Source organism: Octopus sinensis, linkage group LG3 (genome assembly GCF_006345805.1).
Source record: "Octopus sinensis linkage group LG3, ASM634580v1, whole genome shotgun sequence".
NCBI lineage: Eukaryota > Metazoa > Mollusca > Cephalopoda > Octopoda > Octopodidae > Octopus > Octopus sinensis.
The window spans coordinates 127,813,724-127,840,753 of record NC_042999.1 but is presented as its reverse complement, the minus strand read 5'-3'; the positions used below and the strand labels follow the sequence as shown (position 1 = coordinate 127,840,753).

Below are 27,030 nucleotides of genomic sequence, written 5' to 3'. Positions count from 1 at the left end.
CATACATACATGCATGCATGCATACATACATACATACATACATACATGCATGCATGCATACATACATACATACATACATACATACATACATACATACATACATGTCTGGACGCGAATGTGGTTAGAAAAATACACGAGAAAGAAAATATCTATGGACCATTGCGGAGTTTGCCAATCCAATACCCAAGATACACTTTCATCTTCATACCTTTTATTATTGGGACAACGGGATACATAGCAACCCATCTAGGGCAAAGTATGACTGGACTTGGAATTTGGGGTAGCGAATCAGATCCTTAATTTATATACTACAGATGATCACGATATCTGGCACTATAAAAATCTGCAAAGACCTTCTTAAGATTTAAAGGACGATGGTTAAAACAAGATACTTTCTTTCACAACCTTACTACCAAGTAGGTGACCGGTCAAAATTTACTCGAAATTAAAAAGACAAAGACATACATACATAAATACATACATACATACATACATACATACATACATACATACATACATACATACATACATACATACATACATACATACGTGCATACAGATATGTGTATCTTTGTATGTATATATGCACGGCCGGACCTAGGGTTGCTGGCGCTCCGGGCAAGCTGTACTTCGGAGTGTACAGGCTGACGGTCTTGGAAATGTCTTTGTTTTTGTCACACCCTCCTTGGCGCCACCTAGCCCATGGTGCCCCGGGCGACTGCTCGATTGCCGGTACCTTGAACCGGCCGTTTATGTATATGTACTTACATACTTATATTCACGCAACATATGTGACTAATCAGTTGATATCTAAATTCAATGAAAAAATTCTGTTTCTAGGCTAGAAACAGTTTTTCTCCATTGCTAAGGAATAAAAAAAATAAAACCAGGAAACGCGCGCACACACAATCACATACATTCATACAAACATGTGAGCATGTTTGTATTGTGTATGTGTGTGTGTGTGTGTGTGTGTGTGTGTGTGTGCGTGTGTGTGCACGGTGCTACCGAAACCTTATGGTAAAGCAACCTTGAACACTATTTTATAAAAAGATCGCCATATGTTGAAATGACGTCATACTGAGTTTATAAATATTGAAGAGGAAAAATATAAGTAGCAAATAAAAATAGTTTAGAAATCTATTAATAGTACACACTACCAACTCATAACAATATATTTCACACTCTTTCATTAATTCAGTTAAACTCACAATTTTAATCATCACGCAAACTGACAGAATAGGAACCACTTGAAAAACTAACACTCAGCTTTTATTTGACTGACTTTTGTTTGAACAACTTCATATATCTTCAATCCGCCACCACACTCCTACATACACCCATACAAGCTAATATAAAACACTACCTGCATCAAAGCTCAAGAAAAAATAGAAAGGATCAAAGGTCCTTCCCGAGCTCATAAGGCCAGTTTCCCAGATACTGAGGTGTATATCTTCTCCACCTGGACGGGACACCAGTCCGTCGCAGAGTGGACTGGAGCAATGTGAAATGAAAAGTTTTGATCAAAAACATAGCCCGGTCCAGGAATCGAAACCACAATCTTACGAACATGAGAGCAACAACCTAATTATTAAGCTACGTGCATCTATTACTGCCTATATATTAACTACAGTTACCGAAAATCCATCCATTACTACGCGCGCGTGCACACACGCACGCACATTCCCTCGCACACATACACACACACACCATATTCCTCTGAGTCTATTCCACTTCCTAAGTCTATACCACTTCCATGATTTTATTTTTAATAATTTCACGCTCTGATATTTCCCACCTCAAATGAAACTACTACCGGTCATCGTGAGTCCTTGAAACTAGATACCATGAGGGGTTGCAACTGTTAAAAATCTCTGCTGTCCCCCATCAACATCGTTAAGGGGCAAAAAAATAGTGTCTAGACTATCGGAAGTAATCAGTGACTCTATGCAACAATGTCATCACTGATGAATGTCATTCGCCTTTTTTCTCATTTTAGAGCAACTTTATGTATAGAGACAGGTCAAAGAAGCCCTGAATCCTGACTGCTTGACTCTTACCATGAAGCATAGTGGTGGCTCTGTGATAATTTGGCCAGCTATATCACGGAATTCTCTTACCTCTTTATTTATTCTACATGGCACAGTTAACGCCAAGTATTATCTAAATATTTTGGATGATTATGTCCATCCTATAGCACAAATACTGTTCCCTGATTATAGCGCAATCTTCCTGAACAATACTGCTCCAAGTCGCATGACTAATGTTATTTAAAACTGGTATGAAAAATATAAAAAGTGAAGTAGACCACTTAGGTTGGTCTTCACAATCACTGGATCTCAATATAATCAAACATTTATGGTGCATTTTGGAGCAGCAAGTGAAGAGACGCTCCCTTCCGCTATCGTCGCAGAAAGATCTAAAACAGATTTTAGTTAAAGAAAGGCTCAATATTCACCCAACAATACTTCAGAACTTCTTCGAGTCAATTCCTCGACATATCAAAAACTGTGGTTGATGCTGTAGGTGACCCAACTCCATAGTAAATAAGTTAGCAAGGTGTTTCCATTTTGTGCAACCGCTGTATACACACTCGCGCGCGCGCACACACACGTACATACACATATGTGCGCACACACGCACACACGATTTTACTAACGTCGAAAACTACTTCACAAACTGTTACACACACACACACACACATATATATATATAAGACGGGCTTCTTTCAATTTCCGTCTACCAAATCCACTCACAAGGGTTTGGTCAACCCAAGGCTATAGTAGAAGACACTTGCACAAGGTGCCGCGCAGTGGGACTGAACCCGGAACCATGTAAGAACCAAGCTTCTTACTACACAGTCACGACTTTTTATTAAAACCGAAGCTGGGTGTTTGGCTCATGATCTGAGTTTCATGCACTGCGATCTTCAGGCGAAACATTATGCTCTAAAACAAGTATTGAGCACTCCTTTCTTACTCATTTGACATTAAACAACGCGTGTACGTATAAATACTTAAATGCATAGATAGATAGATAGACAGATAGATAGATAGATAGATAGATAGATAGATAGATAGATAGATAGATAGATAGATAGATAGATAGATATGTGTGTGTGTGTGTGTGTGTGTGTGTACACATGTTTATATGAATAAATATATGTGCATGTATTATGTGCATACCTATTTACATACACACACACTCATATATACATGAATGTGGTGTGTAGATGTGTGGATTTATATAGTTGTGTGTGTGCGCGTGTGCATATGAGGGAGAATGTGTGGTCGCTGGTATCTGTATTATCTGTATGAATATCAGATGTACATATAGTTAACTATATGTATGTATGTATTTATGTATGCATGCATGTATGTACGTACGTACGTACGTACGCATGTGTGTATATCTGCTTGTGTTTAGCTTGTGGTGAATTGTGTATGCCTGACCATTCATTTATCATTAACTTTGAAAGCAGACTTAAGGGATGCCTGTGTAGACTTGCTTTAAAGTAGGCGATAGATAACGAGACCGAAGCAGTGAGATAAGAACAAGTTGCAGACAAGTAAACAGATTTAAGTCACTCTTTATCAGATTGTCAATTTATCCCGCAATTATTTCTTCACTTATATCTTACGTTGATATTAGTTCGGCAAAATTCGATTCTATTTCTGTCCATAACTCCGGTTGTTGAGATTTATGAAGCGATAAATCCATTGAAACTTCCACTTCGCCTCTGAAAATAAAGTTAGATAAATAAATTATGATATTTTCTGTTTGTTTGCTTGCGTCTTAGTTTAAGCCTGAAATCAGCCTTTATTATTGATAAAATCAATCAACAGAATCCTAATCGTAACCATCTCGCCTTTACATTTTAATTTCTTCGTGTTAAATATATCTAGGATTACATTGTTTAACGTGTCTTTCATTCTCTCCCATTTTTAAAGATGATAATTTGTGATTTGAAGGATATTTGGCTGCTGTTTCCAGCCGTCGGATTTGCTCTCACTGCACGGTATTTAAGACAAATGCATTTTCTACTATGCTATGCTATGTCACTGGCACTTAATTCCATGAAGTCGTAGGGGCGTCGTCGAAACGTACGGCATGGCTTAGGTATTTTAGAATTAGTGGAGTTTGTCCCCCTCATGATCTAATCACAATCGACTTCTTCCAGAAGAAGAGAAAGAGACAGACTCTCCGAAAGAAAGAATTAGAGAAAGAGAAGAATCAATCCCATTCAAGATTGGTATTTTATTTATCGATCCCTAAATTAAGAAAGAGCAAAATGCGTCAGTTAATGCATTAATCACTGTTCGCTATGTATCAGAGATGACAGGTTTCGTCTAGGCATGTAACAGCAGGATACGTCATTGATAGTCCCAAGAAGGGCGAAACGCGTCTGGCATTCCTGTGAATCACTGCTGGGATGATGTTTGTCTATTTCCGATATATATTGTATTTTTAACACACCCAATTTATAAAGAGATCTTCTTTCATATAAACCCCACAGCATCATACCTGTCAATGATGTATATACATTAAGTATGATATGGCTATTTTAATTTAATGCTGTTCAATTGCGTGCACCTAGTTCCACTTATATTCCTGAGGTTAAAGCCATTGTTTGGTGCAAATCTTCGAATCTTAGCCAGGGAAACAGTCTCAAAATTGAAATTTCGGCGAGGCCGAGAGTTAGAGTTACGTCTACATATTAGGTATATGTAACGAGTCTATATAGTCTGTATATATAGTCTATCTCTACAGAGATAAACAGAGTATACACGAAAACGTAGACGCGCAAACGTCGACCTGCTAAGAATTGAAGCCAAATCAATCTCAAATCACATTATACCGTCATCAAAATGGTACATCACATTATCTTGTTTTAGATCAGCGGTTCTCAACTTTTTTATGCATCACGAACAGGTTTCATGCAATACTGTTTTTTTTTTTTTTTTTTGCGGACCAGGGGATCATACGTATGACAAAATTCAATAGAGTGCATAATATACGGAGTGAGCGTATGCTTTTGATCACTAAAACAAATCATTTGTGCAGGTTGTCCAGCAAAAACTGAACACTGATGCATTCTCTTCGACGGGAGATTCCATTACATTATTTGATTATTACATATATAATACATTATATATATAATACATTATTATGTATAATAATTATTATATATACAGCATAGTGCATATATAATGCATAGGCACCCAGCAGACTGCAATAATCAATAAAATAGAAATAAAAAGTATTATTTCTGTGTGGGCCTGTGGTTGGGGCTTCTGTGTTAGATATACCATGTCTGAAAAAAGAACTGGATGGTCACCTTCCATTATGGATTTGCTCGATCAGGGTTATAGTCTTAGAGTGGTGGTGCTAATCTATCGCTTGCTTCAACACCACTTAACACCAGGAGATCCGTGTTTAGATGCCTTTAGCGGAGTCTACTCGGTTGCAAGCATTCAAGTTAGGTCTCCTGTCTTGATATTCTCTTCCTTTTCCTTCCACATTTCTCGGAGGCTCTGAAGAAGTGTCATGGACGCTCCTTTCCAACTTCACAAAATCCTCAACAACAACAACATCTACTACTGCTGCTGAAATCATATGTATCTGGTTAATAGGTAGTCTGTTGAGTCTGAGAAAGACGATTACGCAATTTCTTTGCTGAAAAACCGACACAGACGACTAGTTTATAGTGACAAAATGTTTGTGCTGTACACTAGCTCAATCCCTTCCCATCAAATCGACATTGCTTGTATAGATACACCGTGTGGCACGTCAGATCTGTCAGTGATCGCAAAGCAACGTGAAATGAAATGTTTTGCACAAGACCACACACAACGTACCTCCGGGGTTCGAATATACGATCTTGCGGTCGTGAGTGCAACACCTTAACCACTAAGACACGCACCTTTATATTCAAACGGGGAAGAAACACACTCATACTGGAAATAATGCTATCCTTTCCATATGGATTGCTTACTGGGTCAGTTGACGCATCCCAGTTAATTGCCTTGTCAGAAGAACAACTCAACCAGTTGCAGTGACTTGAGAATAAGTCAGTTAAATATAAAACATTCCTGATACGAAGTCGTGACCCAGTAATTAGTTCAGTCGGCCATTGTATGCCTATTAAACTACAGAAAAATAATTGCTAAACAACATAAGCTATAAAGTACTTACTTTAATATGAAATATATGTTTTGAACGGGTTGCCCCTGTCTGGCAATAACTGCTCCAAACTGATATGATTCCTTCCGTAGAGAGATAACCAGTTGTTTACGATGTTTGGGTGACCATTCTTTGAAAATAGGATTTCTTAAGACAAATTGTGTTTTTTCTTGCCATTCTAAATTGAGTACTTCTCGTACAGTACGGTTATAAAGGAGTCGATTCAGAACAAGAAGATCGCATTCTTCATCTGCCAATACTGACGCCGTTCGTGTACAGTCACGTATCAATGCCACATCACCAAACACAAATCCTTCTTCTGTGAACCAGAAAAACAAAGACCGATGTTTATTCAATTACAAATCAGTGTACTTCAGCTAACTGTTATACGTGGTCTGATTAATAAGTATACGGACTGTAGCCATAGTAACGAAGCTAAAGCCTGCAGATTGAAGCTACCTGGCACAGATTGACCTTGAATTCTGCTGTGCATGCGCACTAAGTTTTAACTTTCTAGCTCACTTCCGATGTTTACAGCAGTGCTTGGAAGGAAGGTGTGTAGCGTATGATCGTCGCATTGAAGATAACAGAGAAAGTTGAGCAGGGAGTCTGCATCAAATTTTGCCAAAAGCTTGGCAATACCTGATCAGAGGCCTACGCAAAGTTTTCAAAAAATTTTCATCGTTCTCGACACAATCAAGGAGATGTACAACTGAAACCCGAGTGTCTTTTTGGTCAGCTGAAAGCAGTTTTGACACAAACTTGGCATACACGCGTCTCATACTTAAATCTTCAGTGATAATGGACTGAACTGAACTGTATCTAATCTGCACATTCTCCGATGACTTACGGATGATGATTCGACGATTTTCCCTCACAGCTACACGCATATCTGCAATGTTTTTCTCAGTTCTGCTGGTTGCGGATCTCCCAGAACGTTCGTCAATAGCGACATTTTTTGGCAATCTTGGAAACGTCTGAACCACTCGTACACTTGTATGCGGCTCATACACTCCTCTCCATACACTTTCTGCAATTTTGTGAAGGCCTCTGAGCAGGTATCACCATGACAACTTTCTCTGTCATGGTCAACGCGACGATCACACGCTGCACACCTTCCTTCCAAGCACTGCTGTAAACATCGGAAGTGAGTTAGAACGTTAAAACTTAGTGAGCATACACAGCAGAGTTCAAGGTCAGTCTGCGCCATGTGTCTTCACTCTGCGCGCTTTAGCTTCGTTACTATGGCAACAATCCAGATATTTATTGATTATACCTCGTATATTCTATAAAAGAAACATAAAACTTATGACAACATAAAACTTTTGACAATTGGTAGCTAGCAAACCATTTCTTTCAACAGAAAATCTCGAAGTCATCGTCGTCATCGTCCTCGTCCTCCTCCTCCTATTCCTCCGCCTCATCATCATCAGTCATTGTCATCATCATCATCATCATCTAGACATTTATATTTTTCCAGAAAATGAAGGGTAACGATACATGTTAAGTATATGCTGAGTATATATTTAACAGAAAACCATAATAATATTATAACATTTATCGACATAATGAATTATTTAGCCGCATGAGCACAAAAGAAGAAACGATCCGATTGCGGGACCTCCAAGACTGTGACAGCTAGTGATTTAAGGAATATTGACTGCAAGTTACGTGGGATACCTGGACGAACAAGCAAAGCCAATTTCACCGCCTCCGGACTTTCTCATGTACCGAAAACCACCAGAAATCGCATCCTCGGGACGAAGTAAACGATTACCCCCCCTCCCTCAAAATTGCAAGCCCTGTACCTATAGTAGAAAGAAATGTATAGATGTATGGTCAAATACTTAAGACGTTTGCTTCTCAGTGAGGTACCACTGCCCAGTACCTTGTGCAAACGTCTTCTACCATACCCCCCGAGTCGACCTAAGCGTTGTAAGTGAAATTGCGCTGACAGAAACTGGGCGAATGCCTATCGGATGGACTGCACTAGCATATCAAAAGACCAGCCTTGTTATAAACAGTCACACTAATTCTGCTTATAGGTTACATCACGTAAAATACTCTGCCACATACATAAGGAGATAATTTGATTACACTCTGTAACAGGATCTTTTGTTCTTAGGTAGCAACTGTTATTACCTATTTGCTTACTCCTAGAAACTATGAAAAATTGTTAATATTTCCTTCAAACTTTGCTTTTCTTACATTTATTCAAACTCCAAAGAATCATTCTCAACACATGGCTATGATGCACTCTCATTACTCTTGCTCGTGATCAGTGATGCACATATTGTCAGTCACAAAGGAACATGCTCAAGTGATTATGGTCAAGCAACTGACAAGCAAATCTGAGGTATTGAGCAGAATATTTGCTATAATGATATTTCTGCTTCAGCAACTCAGCGCTGAATCTGTCTGAAATGTAATGGAAAAGAGGTCAGTTTCAAAACCTTGATGTCCAGGTCACAAAAACAAAGTTTGAAGGGAATAGTAGTCATTTCCTTTGATATCTTGGTAGAAGCAAATAGAAAATAACACTTACTGACCAAAGACAAAAAAAAATGTTACACAGTATTTTTCACTCATTCATTCATCAAAAAAAAAAACTATAGTTTTGAGGATGAAATAACTTAGAAATTTCTAAAAATATTTGAAGTTAAATGGTTGACATCAGTCTAACTTTGTAAGACTCGAAGCAATGTACGGCCGACAAAATGGTATAAAATAGAGAACTAGATCGCCAAATCATAGTAAATAATTAGTATGGCAATGTTGTGTTAGAATCTTTGACTTTCAGATATCTTGATTTATTTTTCTATTCTCCATCAGCTGCGACGTGGTGATAACTCATTCTATAAATGTCGTAGTTGAGATTTTGTAGATATGAAATCACGGTAAATAATAGTGATTTTATATATACGCCACCTGTAGCTTATCGTTGTTCTCCTACTAGTAAATCCTGTTGACAGTGTGTTAAAGTTGACAGAAAATAATAATAATAATAATAATAATAATAATAATAATAATAATAATAATAATAATAATAATAATAAGAAGAAGAAGAAGAAGAAGAAGAAGAAGAAGAAGAATCGTTTCTACTATAGGCACAAGGCCTGAAAACTTGGGGAAGGAGATGAATAGATTACTCTCAACTGGTACTTATTTTATTAACCCGAAAGGATGAGAGGCAAAGTCGACCTCGCAGGTGTTATTCAAATCTTTATATTTCCGACATATGTTTCGAAGAAAACATTGATATTATTCTGGAGGGATTAAAATGATGTAAAACAATGCTATCATCTTGTCGGGTGAAAAAAAAGAGAGACAAAACACATCAATAAGCCATTTTAACTGAAAGTGATTACGCTGGCAAGTTATTATTTTTTTAAAACTGTTAATAGATTTAATGTCAAAGGCAATTTAGAGAAAGAGAAGGAGGAGAAAAAAAGAAATTATCAGGAAATGAAGAGTGGAGAAATATAGTGCGATAGATGAATGGGAATAAAGTTTGAAAACGTGGAAATATATATAGTAAATTTTATTCCCATTCATCTACCGCTCTATATTTTTCCGCTCTTAATTTTCTGTTAATTTCTTTCTTTCTCTTCCTTCTCTTTCTCTAACTTGACTTTGACGTTAAATCTATCAACTGTTTTTTAAAAAATAACTTGCCAGCGTTCCCCTTCATCATATACGCGGTAATCACATTCGGTTAAAGTGGTCTATTTATTTCTTTTCCTGACGAGGTGATTGCATTGCTTTACATCATTTTATTCCCTCCGGAATAATATCAGTGTTTTCTTCGGAACATATATCGGAAGTACAAAGATTTGAATAACAGCTGCGTTTAACTCCATTTCTTAATTTATCAATGTTAACAAAAACATTTCACTAAACCCTGGACTTTCTACCATTATAAGTAGGCTGTAATATCCTTGGCACTTATGTTAATTTTTGGTACCCTGTAACCGTTTATCTATTTTTTACGTGTTATTTGTACACATTGAAAAAATACACTCACACTCACACACACACACACATATATATGCATGTATATGTATGTATGTATGTATGTATGTATGTATGTATGTATGTATGTATGTATGTATGTATGCATGTATGTATGCGTGGTCTGATCAATAAATATCGCACTGTTTCCATAGAAAAAGCACGCAGAGTGAAGCCGCTTGGCACAGATTGGCCTTGAACTCTGTTGTGCACACGCAGTAAGTTTTAATGTTCTAGCTCACTTCCGCTGTTTACAGCCGTGCTTGGAAGGAAGGTGTGTAGTATGTGATCGTCGCATTGACCATGACAGAGAAAGTAGAGCAGAGAATTTGCATCAAATTTTGCCAAAATCTTGGCAAAAAAAAGCAGCAGGTTTCCTTGCAAACTGTTTTTAACATTTTCTTATTTTTATGAAAGAATGTATATATGTATTGTAATATTTGGTGACAACCAGTACTTAACACAACAAAGTTTTTACATTTTACTTTTGACAATCTTTTTCTAAAACAGTCAAACCGGTCTTTTAAAATTGCATTTCCAAACCTTCTTTCATATATATATATATATTATATATATATATATATATATATATATATATATATATTATATATATATATATATATATATATATATATATATTATATATATATATACATACATACATATTGGTAATATATATATGTATGTATGTATGTATATATATATATATATTATATATATATATATATATATATATATATATATATAGGTATGTGTGTATGCACACAAACATGCACACTCACACACACAAACACACTCACACACAAACACACACAAGTAATAATTAAAATAATTTATTATGCACTTTATTGTGTTTTTCAATGAGCGGCGCGTGATATTCAGGTCGGTGGAAAAAATTGGTTTACATGAAATTTGTCCGCAGCGGGGGAAGAAAATGTTTGGGAACCGCCGTCATATGATCACTTCAGTTATAAGAAAGTTATCGTGTTAAAATCCAAACTCACATACTCCCCACTCCTGTTTTGTTATTTATTACTCTACGTACTTCTCATTTAAATTATTTATTGCATTATATTATGACGAATACATATTTGATCCTGTCGTTTTACGAACATAAAACATGGTGAACATGGCAATACAAGCATAAAGTTGTAACCTGCAGTTTGAGTTGAGTTCATGTGAAATTGATAGTTTATCCTTCCTTCGGCACTTTTGAGAAAGTAAAAGGAGAAAGTGACACACGACTTGGAAGTAAACTAGATTGAGGGGTAGAATGAAGGCAATGCACAAAGGAAAGAAGAAAGAGGAGAAAGTAAACAAAGATAGAAAATTAAATAAATGAAAACAGAAATAAAGAGAAGAGCAAAGTAGAACACGACAAAGGGGCTATTGCTTAATTGACAAAGACTGGATGATTTAATTAACCCTAAATTAATGACCTACGACAAAAATGCATTTCGTTTTGTCAGATGAAAAAAAAATGCAGGTAGACAATATTAGATGACTCGTTTGTCTTAGCTAAAGTTTTTGGCAGAATCTTATAATTATCTAGTGTCTTAGGAGGGTCATTACGCCAATAATAATAACACACGCACTGGTTCAATATAACTTCTTCACTGTTAGTCAATTAGTTAATTATTTAACAAACTAACTAATCGATCGTATGATTAACGTGCTGGAGGCGCAATGGCCCAGTGGTTAGGACAGCGGACTCGCGGTCGTAGGATCGCGGTTTCGATTCCCAGACCGGGCATTATGAGTGTTTATTGAGCGAAAACACCTAAAGCTCCACGACGCTCCGGCAGGTGGTGGTGAACTCTGCTGTACTCTTTCACCACAACTTTCTCTCATTCTCTCTTCCTGTTTCTGTTGTACCTGTATTTCAAAGGGCCAGCCTTGTCACACTCTGTGTCACGCTGAATCTCCCCGAGAACTACGTTAAGGGTGCACGTGTCTGTGGAGTGTTCAGCCACTTGCACGTTAATAAATGAGCTGCGACATCACTGGTGCCAAGCTGTATCGGCCTTTGTCTTTCCCTTGGATAACATCGGTGGTGTGGAGAGAGGAGGCTGGTATGCGTGGGCGACTGCTGGTCTTCCATAAACAACCTTGCCCAGACTTGTGCCTCGGAGGTTAACTTTCTAGGTGCAATTCCATGGTCATTCATGACCGAAGGGGGTCACAACAAAAACTATCAATCGGTTGTTTGTTAGTCAAATGTTCTTTCGTCGCTATTCGCGACTTTTCTGAGTATCAGAGCAGACCTTGGAGCAAGAGAACAAGTCACTGAGAAGGTTGTGAATAGCAACTAAAGGACTGACTTTCAGCTATGTTTTCTGCTCTGAAAACTTTTTATTTGTTTACATGTAATACACTCATTTCCATGATAACTCAATACCGCGATGACTCAATTCTGCGACAATTCATTTCCGCGACGACTCATTCTGCGAAAGCAACTAATCCATGTGCATATATTTTTATAATGTTCTCTTTTTTTTTTTAGTGTATTCTCTCTGACCACATGTTCATTTTTCATGCACACGGGTTGTACACTCCTTTCGATTACATGTTTTTTTTTTCTCGCTACATGTTTTCTTGTAAATATTTTTAATGTTTCGCAGCTCGGTTAAACTTTACTGTACTATTCAACGTTCATACGCACATGCTTGTATGCCTGCACCCAGCTACATACACGCACCTCAGTATTGTGCCTTAAATGCCTTGTTTCATCATGTCTGTACCTGCTCAGCTCCTTTACCTGACTCTTCACACATCGGATGTCTCATCATGCTCTCTGCGCCCTTCTTTTCAGACATAATTTGCCTCTGTAAGATTACAGGTCGGTCATGGTAGACAAAGAGAAAGTTTGCCTGTCTCTCTCAATGCGCCAGCATGCTATGCTTCGTAGTTCTTGCTTAAACACAGCAAATGCCCACAACCACAACCCCAGGCTCATTTCGACCCTGCACTTCTTTCAAGACATTTCTCACTGCATGCACACCTGCCTGAAAACTTTCACCTCATATCATGGATTGAGAATGCACTCACTCACTCGCCTCAGCTCCATTCGCAGCTGCACAATTCTGTCGCTCATGTATATGCAACTCATGCACACGCTCATTCAACGCTGCCCCAGTGATGCACTGACTCCACAATTTGCATGTAAAGCGACACTGAACTATTCGGACTCGCTCGAATAGGTACCTGTCCCGAATACGACCACATGATTCTCTCTCCTGAAATTTACGATTTTTCTCGGCTTTGCATCACATTCATCTGCAACAAAATGCTTCATACTTTTCACAACTCTTAATGTTCTTTTCACATTTTTGCACAGTGTACATTCCTACAGTTGTTTTCATTCATGGCTGTTCTGAAATGAAAACACTGTATATTTTGTACCATTACGTATTCACTCCAATCTCGCACACGTCCTGTATATTTGTAAACATGCACTCTCTTGGCCTTCTCTACACGCATTTTCCTTTAACTCTCTTTCCCTAGATCGTCGGGTTTTTTTTTTTTTTTTGGTTTTAGAAATTCTCTACGGAGAGTAGACTAGTGCAGCTGAAGGTTCGAAAACGAATCTACACACCTGTTGCTTGTCAGACGAAAATCTGATGCTTCGTGTTTTATCTCTATGCTAGGAGATTAATGAGAAACACCTGACATCCGAAGACGCTCGGTGGTCGTGGAAAGGTCAATCAATTGTTTTCGGTTTGGCCTACTTCTTAGCCGAACTTTATATAACCGATTGAAGGATTTGCTTCTTTCTCTTTGGATTTCAACCGACTAACTGAGAATATGGAATCTCTGTCTGCCTGTCTGTTTGCCCGTCTGTCTCTATCCCCCCTCTCTCTCTCTCTCTCTCTCTCTCTCTCTCTCTCTCTCTCTCTCTGTTTCTCTATCTGTGTGTCTCTTTGTCTTCAGTTTTCATCTGGCTAACCGAAAGCATCGGCCGAATGGAAAGGGACAACGCAATTCTTATCCTTTTTCCTCGCTGTCAGCAACCGTTAACTTGGCTTCCACACACAGTTTTCAACACACACTAAGAGCGCGTGAGCAACAACATTGATTGTCACCAAAACTATTACGGCTATGTTTGTTATACTGACTACTTCTGCAGGCAAATAAAATCTGCGAATATTATACTTTTCTCTTCGATGTTGTTATTACGCTGTCTCATCCTACTTTCGACCATCCACATATAGTGACCCCGACGCAGAACAAGAATTTCCATTTCTACATCAAGTAACTTTTCATCTGTACGCTACAATTAGTAACTCCGACGTGAGAACCACATACGCCCATTACATATTCTTTCTGTTCTTTAATGTCAATAAATTTGTTATAATGTATTTTAATCCCTTTATTTTCTTTGGCCTAGAGTTTTTAGGAATAATAGTCATTGCCCATCCAGCCCCCAGAATCAAAAGAGTTTGACACCTCTAACTATAACAGTTTCTTTTTTCTAATATGTTTCCCACACTCCTTCCAATCTTTTACATTCGCAAACGTTCATATTAATGTGCACATGCGCATACTGATACACATCCTCGTGTTTAGGATATTACTCATCCGTCGTCCACATTTTGTTTTACTACTCTGGGCTTTGACCTCCTATTAACACTCTTTACACTTGGCTATTTTCCTCTCTACTAATTCTTCTCGCGAATCTGTTTCCTCATCCACATAAACTTCAAAATTACTCTCTCAGTACTACTACAACCATTAAAACAAATCCTCCTTTTACCGAAAAGTATTACTCAAAACGTCAGTCTATTTGTCTACAATGATTTATTGCATTTGAATAAAAGTAAACATTGATCTCATTATCACACATCAATGAGGCCTTTAAAAGTTTATTGGCATTTCCCGTTGGACTCCAGACTAACAGATAAAATATGTTGCAAATAGATATCTATAATTCTTTGTCGACGTTACAGACATTCACACAGATTCAAGACATTAAACATCCCAAAATAAAGAGCATAATAAAACTTACGCTGGGAAAAAATATGTTGTCCGAAAAGATTTCTTTCTGGCTTAGGTTTTGAACAAATTCGATCAAGATATTGACAAACGTTTTCTTCCATTTCTGGCAGTATATAAATAGATACTGACCCTTTGAGTGTTGCATACATCCTAGAATAAAAAAGAATATCATGTGAAAGAAATGTATTTGTTGATAATTGTCTACCATCATACAAAAACTATCAAAACGTTATCAACTTGGAATAGTTAGACATAGAAAGCATACGACAAATTAACTAACATTTAGAACTACTTTTTCAAAAGTGATTAAATATCTATTTCTTTACTACCCACAAGGGGCTAAACACAGAGAGGACAAACAAGGACAGACAAACGGATTAAGTCGATTATATCGACCCCAGTGTGTAACTGGTACTTATTTAATCGACCCCGAAAGGATAAAAGGCAAAGTCTACTTCGGCGGAACGTAACTCAGAACGTAACGGCAGACGAAATACGGTTACGCATTTTGCCCGGCATGCTAACGTTTCTGCCAGCTCCGACGTGTCAGGTGATGCCCATGGGGTTTCTTGGCTGTTCCAACGCCTTAGCCTCGCCACCGCCCATGGTTATGTCGCAAGCGTGTTGGTTTGTTTCGGTAGGTTCCGTTGAACTTTGTGGCGTGCGACCAATTGAGGCACTTAGTGTTGAATTGATGTTATTTCTTTCTTTTTCTTTCTTTCTTCTTTTTTTCTCTTTTTCTTTTTTTTTTTCGCCCATGTTTGTGTTTTCTTCGGTTTTAGATTTGTATTTTTATGTAGGTTTGTATTGTATGTGTCATATAAAATATAAAATAGAGAAATTTCGTTTTTGGATTGGCATAATGACCCTCCTAAGATAAAGGAACAATAAAGGCACAATTATTTTTAATAGATATATAGATTTTTTTTTAAATGCTAACATTATTGGAGTATTTTGACCAAATGCAACTCTAGGCTAGATGAAAGAAGCCATGGTATTCATGCTTTTCTCAGTATTTGAAATTAAATAGCTTGAACAGAGCGTTCACTGACTGCTGTATAAAATTAGTTTTCCAGAAGAGGGAGAATGAGATGGGAACTAACAACGTTCATATAATTTCCAAATTCATCAACGGAATAAGTGATGTGAAATGGCTCATTTCAGAGATTAAAGCATTGTTAAAAAATCAACTTGTAGAGAACACACCTCATGCTATACGACCCTAATATTGATTCTTTAGACAAACAAGATAAGTTTTTTTTTGTTTTTGTTAAAACGAGATATTTTCGAGTTACCTCACTGGTATATTTTTAACACCGAGAGTAATGAACGACAAAGTTAACCACAGCTATTTAACTGCACTGTGCTAACTTCCAGTAGAGATCAGACTTAACTCAGGTGCTGTGATGCAATTATTTTCCACTCGTTGGTTGCAGTATTCGTCACGATCTTTATTAATGAAATGTCGAGCAAAAACAACTAGAATAAATACCGGAAGCAGTGCCTGTATCACGAATTATATGTATATCAGTTTATTAGAGTCTATTGTACCTTCAATCATTTTATGTTGCTTAGCTGGGCAATTAAAACTCAATTGGTTTTCAGTTTACTTTAGCTAATAAATAGAAACTAATTCTTAAGAAACTTAACCTGTGATAGTCTAATATGTCATCCAGGTACTGTGAAGCAATTTTTTTCTACATCAAACCATTAGCTTCCTTTATTCTCACCTGCTCCATTCTCCGAGTTTGCGGGACGAGGGAATACTTAAATATATGCTTAGAAACAAGATATAAAGTGAGAACACTTCAACACAGATATTAAACAGATTATCCACTCACTACTGAGATTTCACATATGAGTGAGAAATTTGAAAAAAAAAAATAAGCATCAAGTAGGACAATGTCGTGAAAATCGAGATAAATTGCTGATATAATTTGGTGGGTTACCCAGAAACTAAATGTCTTATAACCTTGATGCTTGATATCAAAGCAAGGATTTCAATAGTACTGGTGAGAAACCAGGTAATTAATTCCAAATGAAAACATTAATAATGTATAGTGTCTTTCCCTGGCGTCAAGTTGAGTGCCTTTTTGTAGTTTTTTCTCAGATATATGTGTGTGTATGTATGTATGTATGTATGTATGTATGTATGTATGTATGTATGTATGTATGTATGTATGTATGAATGTATGTATGTTGTATGTATGTATGTATGTATGTATGTATGTATGTATGTATGTATAAAATATAACTATCTGAGTTACCCTTTTATTTTTGTTGATTTTGAAGTAAAACATTTGATGATGAAAAGATACTCAATTAGTTTGATCTCGGTCTGTTGCTGGTTGCTGACTTTTATCGGCTTCGCGAAGTAAAGAAAAATAAAATCGACTTCAACATAGATTTGAAGTAAGAACTATGAGGCATTGAACTAGATACTAAAGCCATCTACATTCAACTATCTATTGTCTGTCAATATTGATGATTCTTTTGTGACATTGTATAATCCATTCGGTTGTACACAAGTCAAGTCTACTCCAAATATACGAATAAAAAGTACAAATACTTTTATTTTAGACCCACGACAATAAAGAGTTACTTTAGACTCAAGAATTCACCTATCTGGAAAATAATTCTGTGACCGGAAGTATATCTTTATGACTGATGATGTGGAAGATCGATTGAGAAGTGTTGTACTGGATGCTATGCGCAAAAAAATTCTCAATTGAAAGGTCTTTCTTAGAGAAAGGAACAGATCTAGTACCAGAAGTAACTGCTGTTTTGCCCCAGGTCAGAGCCAGTTGAACAAACATAATCAAAAATGCTCAAGACATGGCCATTCCGACTCCCTGCTCCTTCAGGTGGCTAGGTGGCAGAATCATTAAGGTGGCTAGGTGGCAGAATCATGAATTGTTAGAAAGTTGGAAAAAATGCTTTGCAGTATTTCTTCTGGCTGTTTACGCTTTGTATTCAAATTTTACTGAGGTCAACAATGCCTTTCGTTGTTTTGGGAGTTTATAAAATAAAGTACAAACCAATGGGATCGATGTAATCGATTAAAGCTGCACCACAAAAAAAAATTCAAAAATTGTTAAGATTGTAAGTAAAAATTATCAACAATTATTAATACTTTGTTTCCCCACCCCATTTATTGTAGATCACTTTTGTGGCACCGTTGTTCCATGATAAATTTGTCACTAGAAAAGGATACCTGTCGTGCTCCCTTTCTTTAATGCCCTTAGTACGTGCTCACTTTGCTTATTTTGCTTAACGCTTAATCCGAGTATGCTAGTAACCTTAACAGCATTAAATTACTAAATTTTTCTGTTTCTAGCGCACGTGAATTACACCACCAAGCCTCTGGAAACAAATGATTATTTGTGCCTGTTAACCTGTATATCTATTTTTGTTCTTTTCTTCAACTTTGTTGGAAAGTCTGTCTACTTAGCGTTCTCTACCAGTCCCTTTCACCTTATCTTTCTCTACTTCATCTATCTATCTATCTATCTATCTATCTATCTATCTATCTATCTATCTATATATATATATATATTATATATATATATATATATATACACACACACACATACACACATGCATATATTAATAATAATAAAGAGTATGAGACCTGTACACCCACAGAATTTATTTTATAGTTATATACAGCATATTATGAGGACATACACATGTTTCCGGTGCAGCGACTACTCAAAGTTGCAAATGCAACCTTACAATCTGTGAGTAGTCGCTGGAGCGGAAACACGTGAAGGTCATTATAATATGCTGTATATAACCATAAAATAAATTTTGTGGATGTTCAAGTCTCCATACTCTTTATCATTATCAATATTTATATATACTCCAGACGATTTTTACCCTCCAGCGTAGAATACATGGAATTACCCATCGGAAGAATTCACGAAGTGACTAACAACTAAATATAGACACAGGCTTTGGATACTGATCATTGTGGTTAGCCGTCAACTAGAATTCAGCTGAGAGCTAATACGGTATCTGCCCGGATAATATATCAATCTAAACTTATATATGTATATATATATATATATATATATATATATAATATATATATATATATATGTTGGCACCTTGGGCAAGTGTCTTCTGCTATAGCCTCGGGCCGACCAAAGCCTTCTGAGTGGATTTGGTAGACGGAAACTGAAAAGAAGCCCGTCGTATATATGTATATATATGTGTGTGTGTGCATGTGTGTTTGTGTGTCTGTGTTTGTCCCCCTAGCTGCTTGCTTGACAACCGATACTGGTGTGTTTATGTCCCGTCGTTAGCGGTTCGGCAAAAGAGACCGATAGAATAAGTACTGGGCTTACAAAGAATAAGTCCCGGAGTCGAGTTGCTCGACTAAAGGCGGTGCTCCAGCATGGCCGCAGTCAAATGACTGAAACAAGTAAAAGAATAAAAAAGAAAAAAGAATATATATATATATATATATATATATAAGTCGAGATGCTTGAACGGAGATGTGTGGATATATGTTGCATGCAAGAAATAAGGTGGAGAGGAGGATCAGCTAGGTTCCTCACAGGCAAGGAACGCAGGTACAAGATTTTCTGGGCAGGGAACACTGACGGGGTTGGTGGCGTGGGTATACTTATCGCTGAGAAATGGGTAGATAAAGTAATTGAGGTAATCAGAGTAAGTGACAGAATACTTAAGATTAGATTAGTGCTTCATCATAGTTTAGCAACCATTATATCAGCCTATGCTCCTCAGTCGGGGCTACCCGATGGACAGAAAGACCGATTCTATGACACTCTACTGCAGACTACCTCATTGGCGAACGACAGAGACCTTATCTTTGTGGCTGGTGACTTCAATGGTCACGTTGGACGACATGCTGGGGGCTTCCATGGCGTACATGGAGGCTATGGCTATGGCTCCGCAACGAGGAGGGAACCAGGCTGCTGGAGTTCTGCGATGCAAATAATCTTATGATTTGCAACACTAACTTCAGGAAACCTACCAGCCACCTAGTCACTTACCAATCGGGCCAACATACCAGCCAAATTGACTACATCCTTACAAGGCAAAGGGAGAGAGAGGATGGCTGCTTATAAATGCCAAACCTTCCCAGGTGAAGAATGTACCCCACAACATAGACTGGTAGTTAGTGACTTTAGGATCAGGACTAGGAGGACAACCAGAAGACGACAAATATGGAGAAGAAGGATCTGGAAGCTTAAAGATCCTGCAAATGGACAGAGATTTAGGGACATATTACTTGAAGCCTCTGACGAAGTAGAAGGGGATAGAGCATCACAGGGGGTAGAAGAGACAGCTGGACTTTCTAAGGGACAACCTGCTGAGAGCCACTGACCAGATCTGTGGCTGGTGCAAAGTCCCCTCTCGACCTAGAATAACGTGGTGGTGGAACAATATTGTAGACAGAGCTATTAGAGAAAAGAGACAGGCTTGGAAGGTCTGGAAAAAAATGGGGGTAGCAGGGAATTGTATCAGACTGCCAAAAGAGAAGCTAGGAGACAGGTTTATTTAGCCAGAGGGGAAGCAGATAAGAAAAAAATTTGCCAATGTTCTGCGCCGTGAGGACCAAAGACTGGAGGTGTTTCGTGTTGCAAGACAGTGTTGAGAGAGAATCGTGATGTGGTAGGAGAGAAGTGTGTTCGCATGGAAGATGGTTCACTTGCGCTAAATGAGGATGCGAAGAGAGAGGTTTGGAGATGCCACTATGAAAGGTTGCTGAATGAAGAAAATGAATGGGATAAAGAGAGTCTGCCGAATGTTGACCCAACAGAGGGACCAGCTATCCGAGTTGATAGTTCTGTGGTAGCTAAGGCAATTAGAAGCATGAAGACAGGGAAAGCCCCAGGCCCATCAGGAATCACTGCAGAGATGCTCAAAATGTCTGGTAGTGTCGGCTATAGCCTAGTCACCCATATAGTTAATCAGGTGATACACAAAGGGGTCATACCCAATGACTGGTGTAGCAGTATAATAGTCAACTGCTACAAAGGTAAAGGTGATGCCCTAGATACAAATAACTACAGAGGTATCAAGCTGTTGGACCAGGTGATGAAGGTTACGGAGAGGGTCATAGCCCAACTAATTAGAGAGAGAGTTAGTTTAGATGAGATGCAGTTTGGGTTTGTGCCAGGGAAAAGTACTACTGATGCTATATTCCTGGTAAGGCAGCTGCAGGAGAAATACCTAGCCAAAGATAAGCCCTGTACCTGGCTTTTGTTGACATGGAGAAAGCCTTCGACAGGGTCCCCCGATCCCTTATCTGGTGGGCAATGAGAAAACTAGGGATAGATGAATGGTTAGTGAGAGCTGTGCGGGCCATGTATAGGGACGCCGCTAGTAGGGTGAGGGTTGGAAATGAGTACAGTGAAGAATTCCGGGTAGAGGTAGGGGTCCACCAAGGCTCAGTACTCAGCCCCCTCCTATTTATCATAGTCCTCCAGGCAATAACGGAGGAATTCAAGACAGGATGCCCTTGGGAGCTCCTCTATGCTGATGACCTTGCTCTAATTGCTGAGTCGCTATCAGAACTGGAGGAGAAGTTTCAGGTGTGGAAACAAGGATTAGAATCGAAGGGCCTCAGAGTCAATCTAGCTAAAACCAAAGTCGTAATCAGTAGGAAGGTAGACAAATCACAAACACCTTCAGGTAGATGGCCCTGCTCGATCTGTAGAAAAGGTGTAGGTAGAAACTCTATAAGATGCACCAAGTGTAAGCTATGGACACATAAGAGATGCAGCAATGTCAAAGGAAGGCTAACTAGGAAGATGGTTTTTGTATGTGACAGATGCTCAGGAACAATAAACACTGAAAATGCTCTGAGACCAACTTCCGTCACTTTCCAGGGAGAAAAACTAGAAATAGTTGATAGTTTCCGTTACCTAGGTGACCAAGTCAGCAGCGGGGGTGGGTGTGCTGAAAGTGTAACTGCTAGAGTAAGAATAGCTTGGGCAAAGTTCAGAGAGCTCTTACCTCTGCTGGTGACAAAAGGCCTCTCGCACAGAGTGAAAGGCAGACTGTATGATGCGTGTGTACGAACAGCCATGCTACATGGCAGTGAAACATGGGCCGTGATGCTGAGGATATGCGTAAGCTCGCTAGAAATGAAGCCAGTATGCTCCGATGGATGTGTAATGCCGGTACTCACACTCGGCAGAGTGTAAGTACCTTGAGAGAAAAGCTGGACCTAAGAAGCATCAGTTGTGGTGTGCAAGAGAGACGTTTGCGCTGGTATGGTCATGTGCGAGAATGGATGAAGATAGTTGTGTGAAAAAGTGCCACACCCTAGCGGTTGAGGGAACCTGTGGAAGAGGCAGACCCAGGAAAACCTGGGACGAGGTGGTGAAGCACGACCTTCGAACTTTAGGTCTCACTGAGGAAATGACTAGAGACCGAGACCTCTGGAAGTGTGCTGTGCGCGAGAAGACCCGGCAGGACAAGTGAGTCCACAACCCGTGACCTTCTACATGGGATGGAGCCAGCCTACGTATGCATACCTTCCCTTCTTGGGACACAAAACTCTACTTGTGTAGACGTGTTGAGGCAAGTGAGGATCAGAATCGAAATCGATCAATGGAAATTGCGGATGTGCTACCAGTGCCGGTGGCATGTCGAAACTCTGCTTGTGAAGACCCATTGAGGCAAGTGAGGATCAGAATCGAAATCGATCAATGGAAATCGATCAATGGAAATTGCAGATGTGTTACCAGTGCCGGTGGCATGTAAGAGAACTTTCCGTTTCGCGACCGTTGCCAGCACCGCCCCGTTTCGTGTCCGTTGCCAGCCTCGCCTGGCCCTCGTGCCGGTGGCACATAAAAAGCACCATCCGTTCGTGGCCGTTTGCCAGCTCTGTCTGGCACCAGTGCGGGTGGCACGTAAAAAGCACCCACTACACTCACGGAGTGGTTGGCGTTAGGAAGGGCATCCAGCCGTAGAAACACTGCCAGATTTGACTGGGCCTGATGAAGCCTTCTGGCTTCACAGACCCCAGTAGAACCGTCCAACCCATGCTAGCATGGAAAACGGACGCTAAATGATGATGATGATGATGATGATATATATATATATATGGATAAATTAAGAAATGGAGTCAGACATAGGTGTTATTCAAATCATAGGTGTAAATGATAGTATAAATGATTTGAATAACATCTGCGTTTGACTCCATTTCTTAAGTTACTCATGTTATACAAAAACATTTCACTTAATCCTGGAATTTCTACCTTTATAAGTAGGAAGTAATATCCTTGGTACTTATGTGAATTTTTGCTACCCTGGTAACTATTTATTTTTTCCTTGTTAATTGTACACATTGAAAAAATATACATACATTTATGTATGTATGTATGTATGTATGTATGTATGTATGTATGTATGTATGTATGTATGTATGTATGTATGCATGTATACAAATATATATCTTTGTGTGTTTGTGGTGTTTTATCTATTTGTCTGCTTATCACCCAATAGCATTTTTCTGTCTACATTTGATAAAGCTCGAAACGCTTGTGATCTTGAGATACCGGCTGATGATACGGAAGAATTTCCAGCATTGCGATGGATTTAGAAATAGAGCTTGCAAAATCCTCTGTGTAACTCCTGCAGTTTCTGCTTAGGGCAAAGCATCTCCGATGCTTCTTTTACCTGTGAGCATTTTAGTGTTGGCTGTAGACGGAAAAAGTAGTTATGTCTGTCTGAAAAACATGGGAAGGATTGCAGCTTAGGAAAGAATGATTGGAGAAAAGTACTTAGTATGGGACCAGGGAATGAGACAGTTGGGAAAGGAAGTGAATGAAAAGCGAGAGCAGCAGATAGGCTTCAGCGGAGGTAGTACTTAATAGTTGAGAAGAGCAGTAACCGTCATCGTAACAGCTGAAGAATCGGAACGTGGACAACGTGTATAGGTGACCTATTTGTTCTGGTGTATTGGTAAATGAAGGTGTACTAAAGAGAAATGGTGGCTTTATTATGCAGTTTATACTATGTGTGACGAAACTCAGTTTCTTCTCAGACAAATACAGATATTTATTTTAGTTACCGAGCAGAGAACGAAAATCTGCCTCAGATCTGTCAAGATTTTTATTGAGACTCTTGGAATTTCATTTTCGTGAAAGGAAGAAGAGCAGAACGAGGTAATTTGCGGTTGCTAGTCTGGTATTGTGCAATTCTGATATAAAATAACATCGGGTACAAACGTGCATTTCATTGCTGTAAGATCCTTAACATGCAATCTAATAAAAGCCTTAGTCCACCCAACAGAAGGGTAATTCTTCCCCTCCATACGGCTACACCCAGGAATAGCAAATGTCTAAGGAGTAAGCAGTGAGATCAAATTCAGAAAGAAACACAAAGACAGTCTAGTACTGTCTAATTCAGTATTTTGGAAACTTCTGCAGGAACATTAGTGCCAACCTGTAAGAACATAATCCCGCACAGTCCAAGACTAGCGAAGAAAATTTTTCAGCCGAGTGGGGATTATTTTTCATGAAAATAGGCTTTAGGAAGAATTGCCATTAAAATTAACAGACATAATGATACATAGTTTACAGCATATTGTGGTTCTAATGGTTGCAAATTGATTCGGTCGGAAATTATTGAAGATTTTCTAATCCTTAAGTTCAGTCATAAGCATATCGTAAACTTTTATAACTTTTCATCAGAACGTATTGTTGTATATGGATGAGATGCCTTCTGAAGCTGGAAGGTGGCTTGATTACTAAGTTCAGGACGAGTAACTGACAGGAAATAGAATACAGTATCAAAGATGGAGTGATAAACCTAAGAAGGCCGGTTGAAAAGTTCATAGGCTAACCAAGATAATCTCATAGAATGTGACCAAATGAGGTTTATTTTTCAACATAGTTGTAGTTTTGGGTCTCATTGGTGGAGAAGCTTTCATCTGTAGCTCAAAAAGTCATCAACGGCAGAGATCACTGTGATACTGGTTCCCAGCCAAGTAGGGTTTTTTTCTTCATGTCGGGGAAACAGATGATAGTCAGTTGGGGGCCAAATCAGGAGTATAGAGACAATGATCAACCAGTTCAAAGCTACAGTTACGCATAGCAACCATTGAAAGCAAGGATCTATGTGCTGGAGCATTGTCCTGATGAAACAAGACTTCTTTCATCAAAAGTCCTGGTGTTTGGTCTTGATAACCTTTCGTAACTACCTCAGCAAGATAACATGTACCCTTTTGTAGATAGTCAAGTAACACAATGCCTTTTGCATTCCAATAACAGAGGTCGTCGCCTTCCCTCCAGATGAAACGATGTTGGCTTTTTTGGAGCAAGTGAGGAGGGGTGCTACCACTGCATGGATTGTCACTTATCCTGGTTCAAGGAAACCAGCTAGATCTGCCGGAAACAATATCAGATTTTCCCGTGATATAATCAGCCTGGTGCGCTTTTAATCAGGTGTCAAAAGGCGTGGTACCCACTGAGCAGAAACCTTCGTCATGCCAAGTTAGTTATGTAGAATATTCTCATCTCTCACCCGGGATATAATAACTTTGACTATTTGATTTATTGTCAATCATCTGCCATCTATCGTCATGTGCTGAACACAATCAATGTTTTCCTCGGTGGTGAAAGTTACAGGGCATCCAAACCTTGTGTCATCGTAAGTACATGTGTTATAGCAATAACGAAACTACTACATACGTTGCACCTTTTTTCATTCCTGAAGAATGTCTTGGTCATATGCTAAGGCCTGATATTTATGATGGAATGGTATCAAACCAAACAAATTAATTTCAGGATAGTTGCTCTCCATTCAGAATCTCTTAAATTAAAATGTCAAATGGTATTTTTAACGGCAATCAAATTCCTTTCTAATGTTATCCGTTCACTTTATTTCATTCACTTTGACATTCCATTACATAATTCTTCCTAACTTGCAAGCAAAAGTATCCTCATGCCTTCTCACTATTAAAGTAATTAACATTAATTAAAACTAGAGTCGTCTCAGCAGCATTATAGCCCCCTCCACGTGGGAGTGCGGGTGGCGGGAAAATCACAATGCAACGGACACCATAGTATTTATTTATTGACAGCAAACAATAGCATACATAAATCAGAACTGGATTCCTAGACCCATGAGGCCCCCGGGCAACTTCCCAGTGTACCCATGCTTTAAGACTGCATAGAACAGACAGGGCTATAACACAGAGGAAATAAGTATTTCTTGTGGATTTACTCCGTGGATACGTTTTGATTATTAGTCGTTGATGTTAGACTTGTAATAAAGAAATAATCTTGACAAAATAATAACTTTAAGAAAACCATGAACATCGTAACCTATACCAATTCCTCTCTTCTGTAAATCAAAAGTCGTATGTATATGTAAGAAAACAAATAATAGACGTTAAGTGGGGAGACAGGAAGGTGGGATCAGAAAGAAAATAGAGCATAAAATTGCTTTTTTTACTACTTCTGTTATGTTGAATTTTTAAGCAGTTGATATAGCGTTGAGTTTTATATCGATCACTACCAAACGCCACTCTTCAAAATGGTGAGTATCATTACAATTGAGTGAGAGAGCAATCCATGCCATCAAAATAACACAGGGGTACAAATATACGAAGCCCAATATACCCATCATGGCTACCCAGCTGATAAGACAGACAGCCATGATGCATATGCATCACAACTATATATGCACGACATAGTGATCTTATATCAAGATAAATAGCGCGTGACCTTGCAGCTGGAGTCCAGTTAAAACTTTCTTCGTATTGAGTAGCCTAATCCACTCAAAAGGTCTCTGAATGAGGGTTATTTAAGGATGATGAACGAAACACTCGTGTTTCAAGGGGTGAATAATTCA

The 27,030-nt window shown here is 38.6% G+C and overlaps 1 protein-coding gene across 2 annotated transcripts in view; it reads right to left on the bottom strand.

The window, feature by feature from the left end:
• Positions 1–27,030, bottom strand: part of LOC115209750 (cAMP-dependent protein kinase regulatory subunit) — a 57,143-nt gene that overhangs the window by 5,647 nt on the left and 24,466 nt on the right. The window contains exons 3-5 of one of the 2 annotated variants that reach the window (XM_029778260.2): positions 15,200–15,339; positions 6,196–6,502; positions 3,641–3,739 (exon numbers count right to left, since the gene is read on the bottom strand). In XM_029778260.2, coding sequence (XP_029634120.1) covers positions 3,641–3,739; positions 6,196–6,502; positions 15,200–15,339 — 546 coding nt within the window. The remainder of the gene's footprint in view (positions 1–3,640; positions 3,740–6,195; positions 6,503–15,199; positions 15,340–27,030) is intronic. The other variant, XM_036501303.1, reaches the window with a different exon arrangement.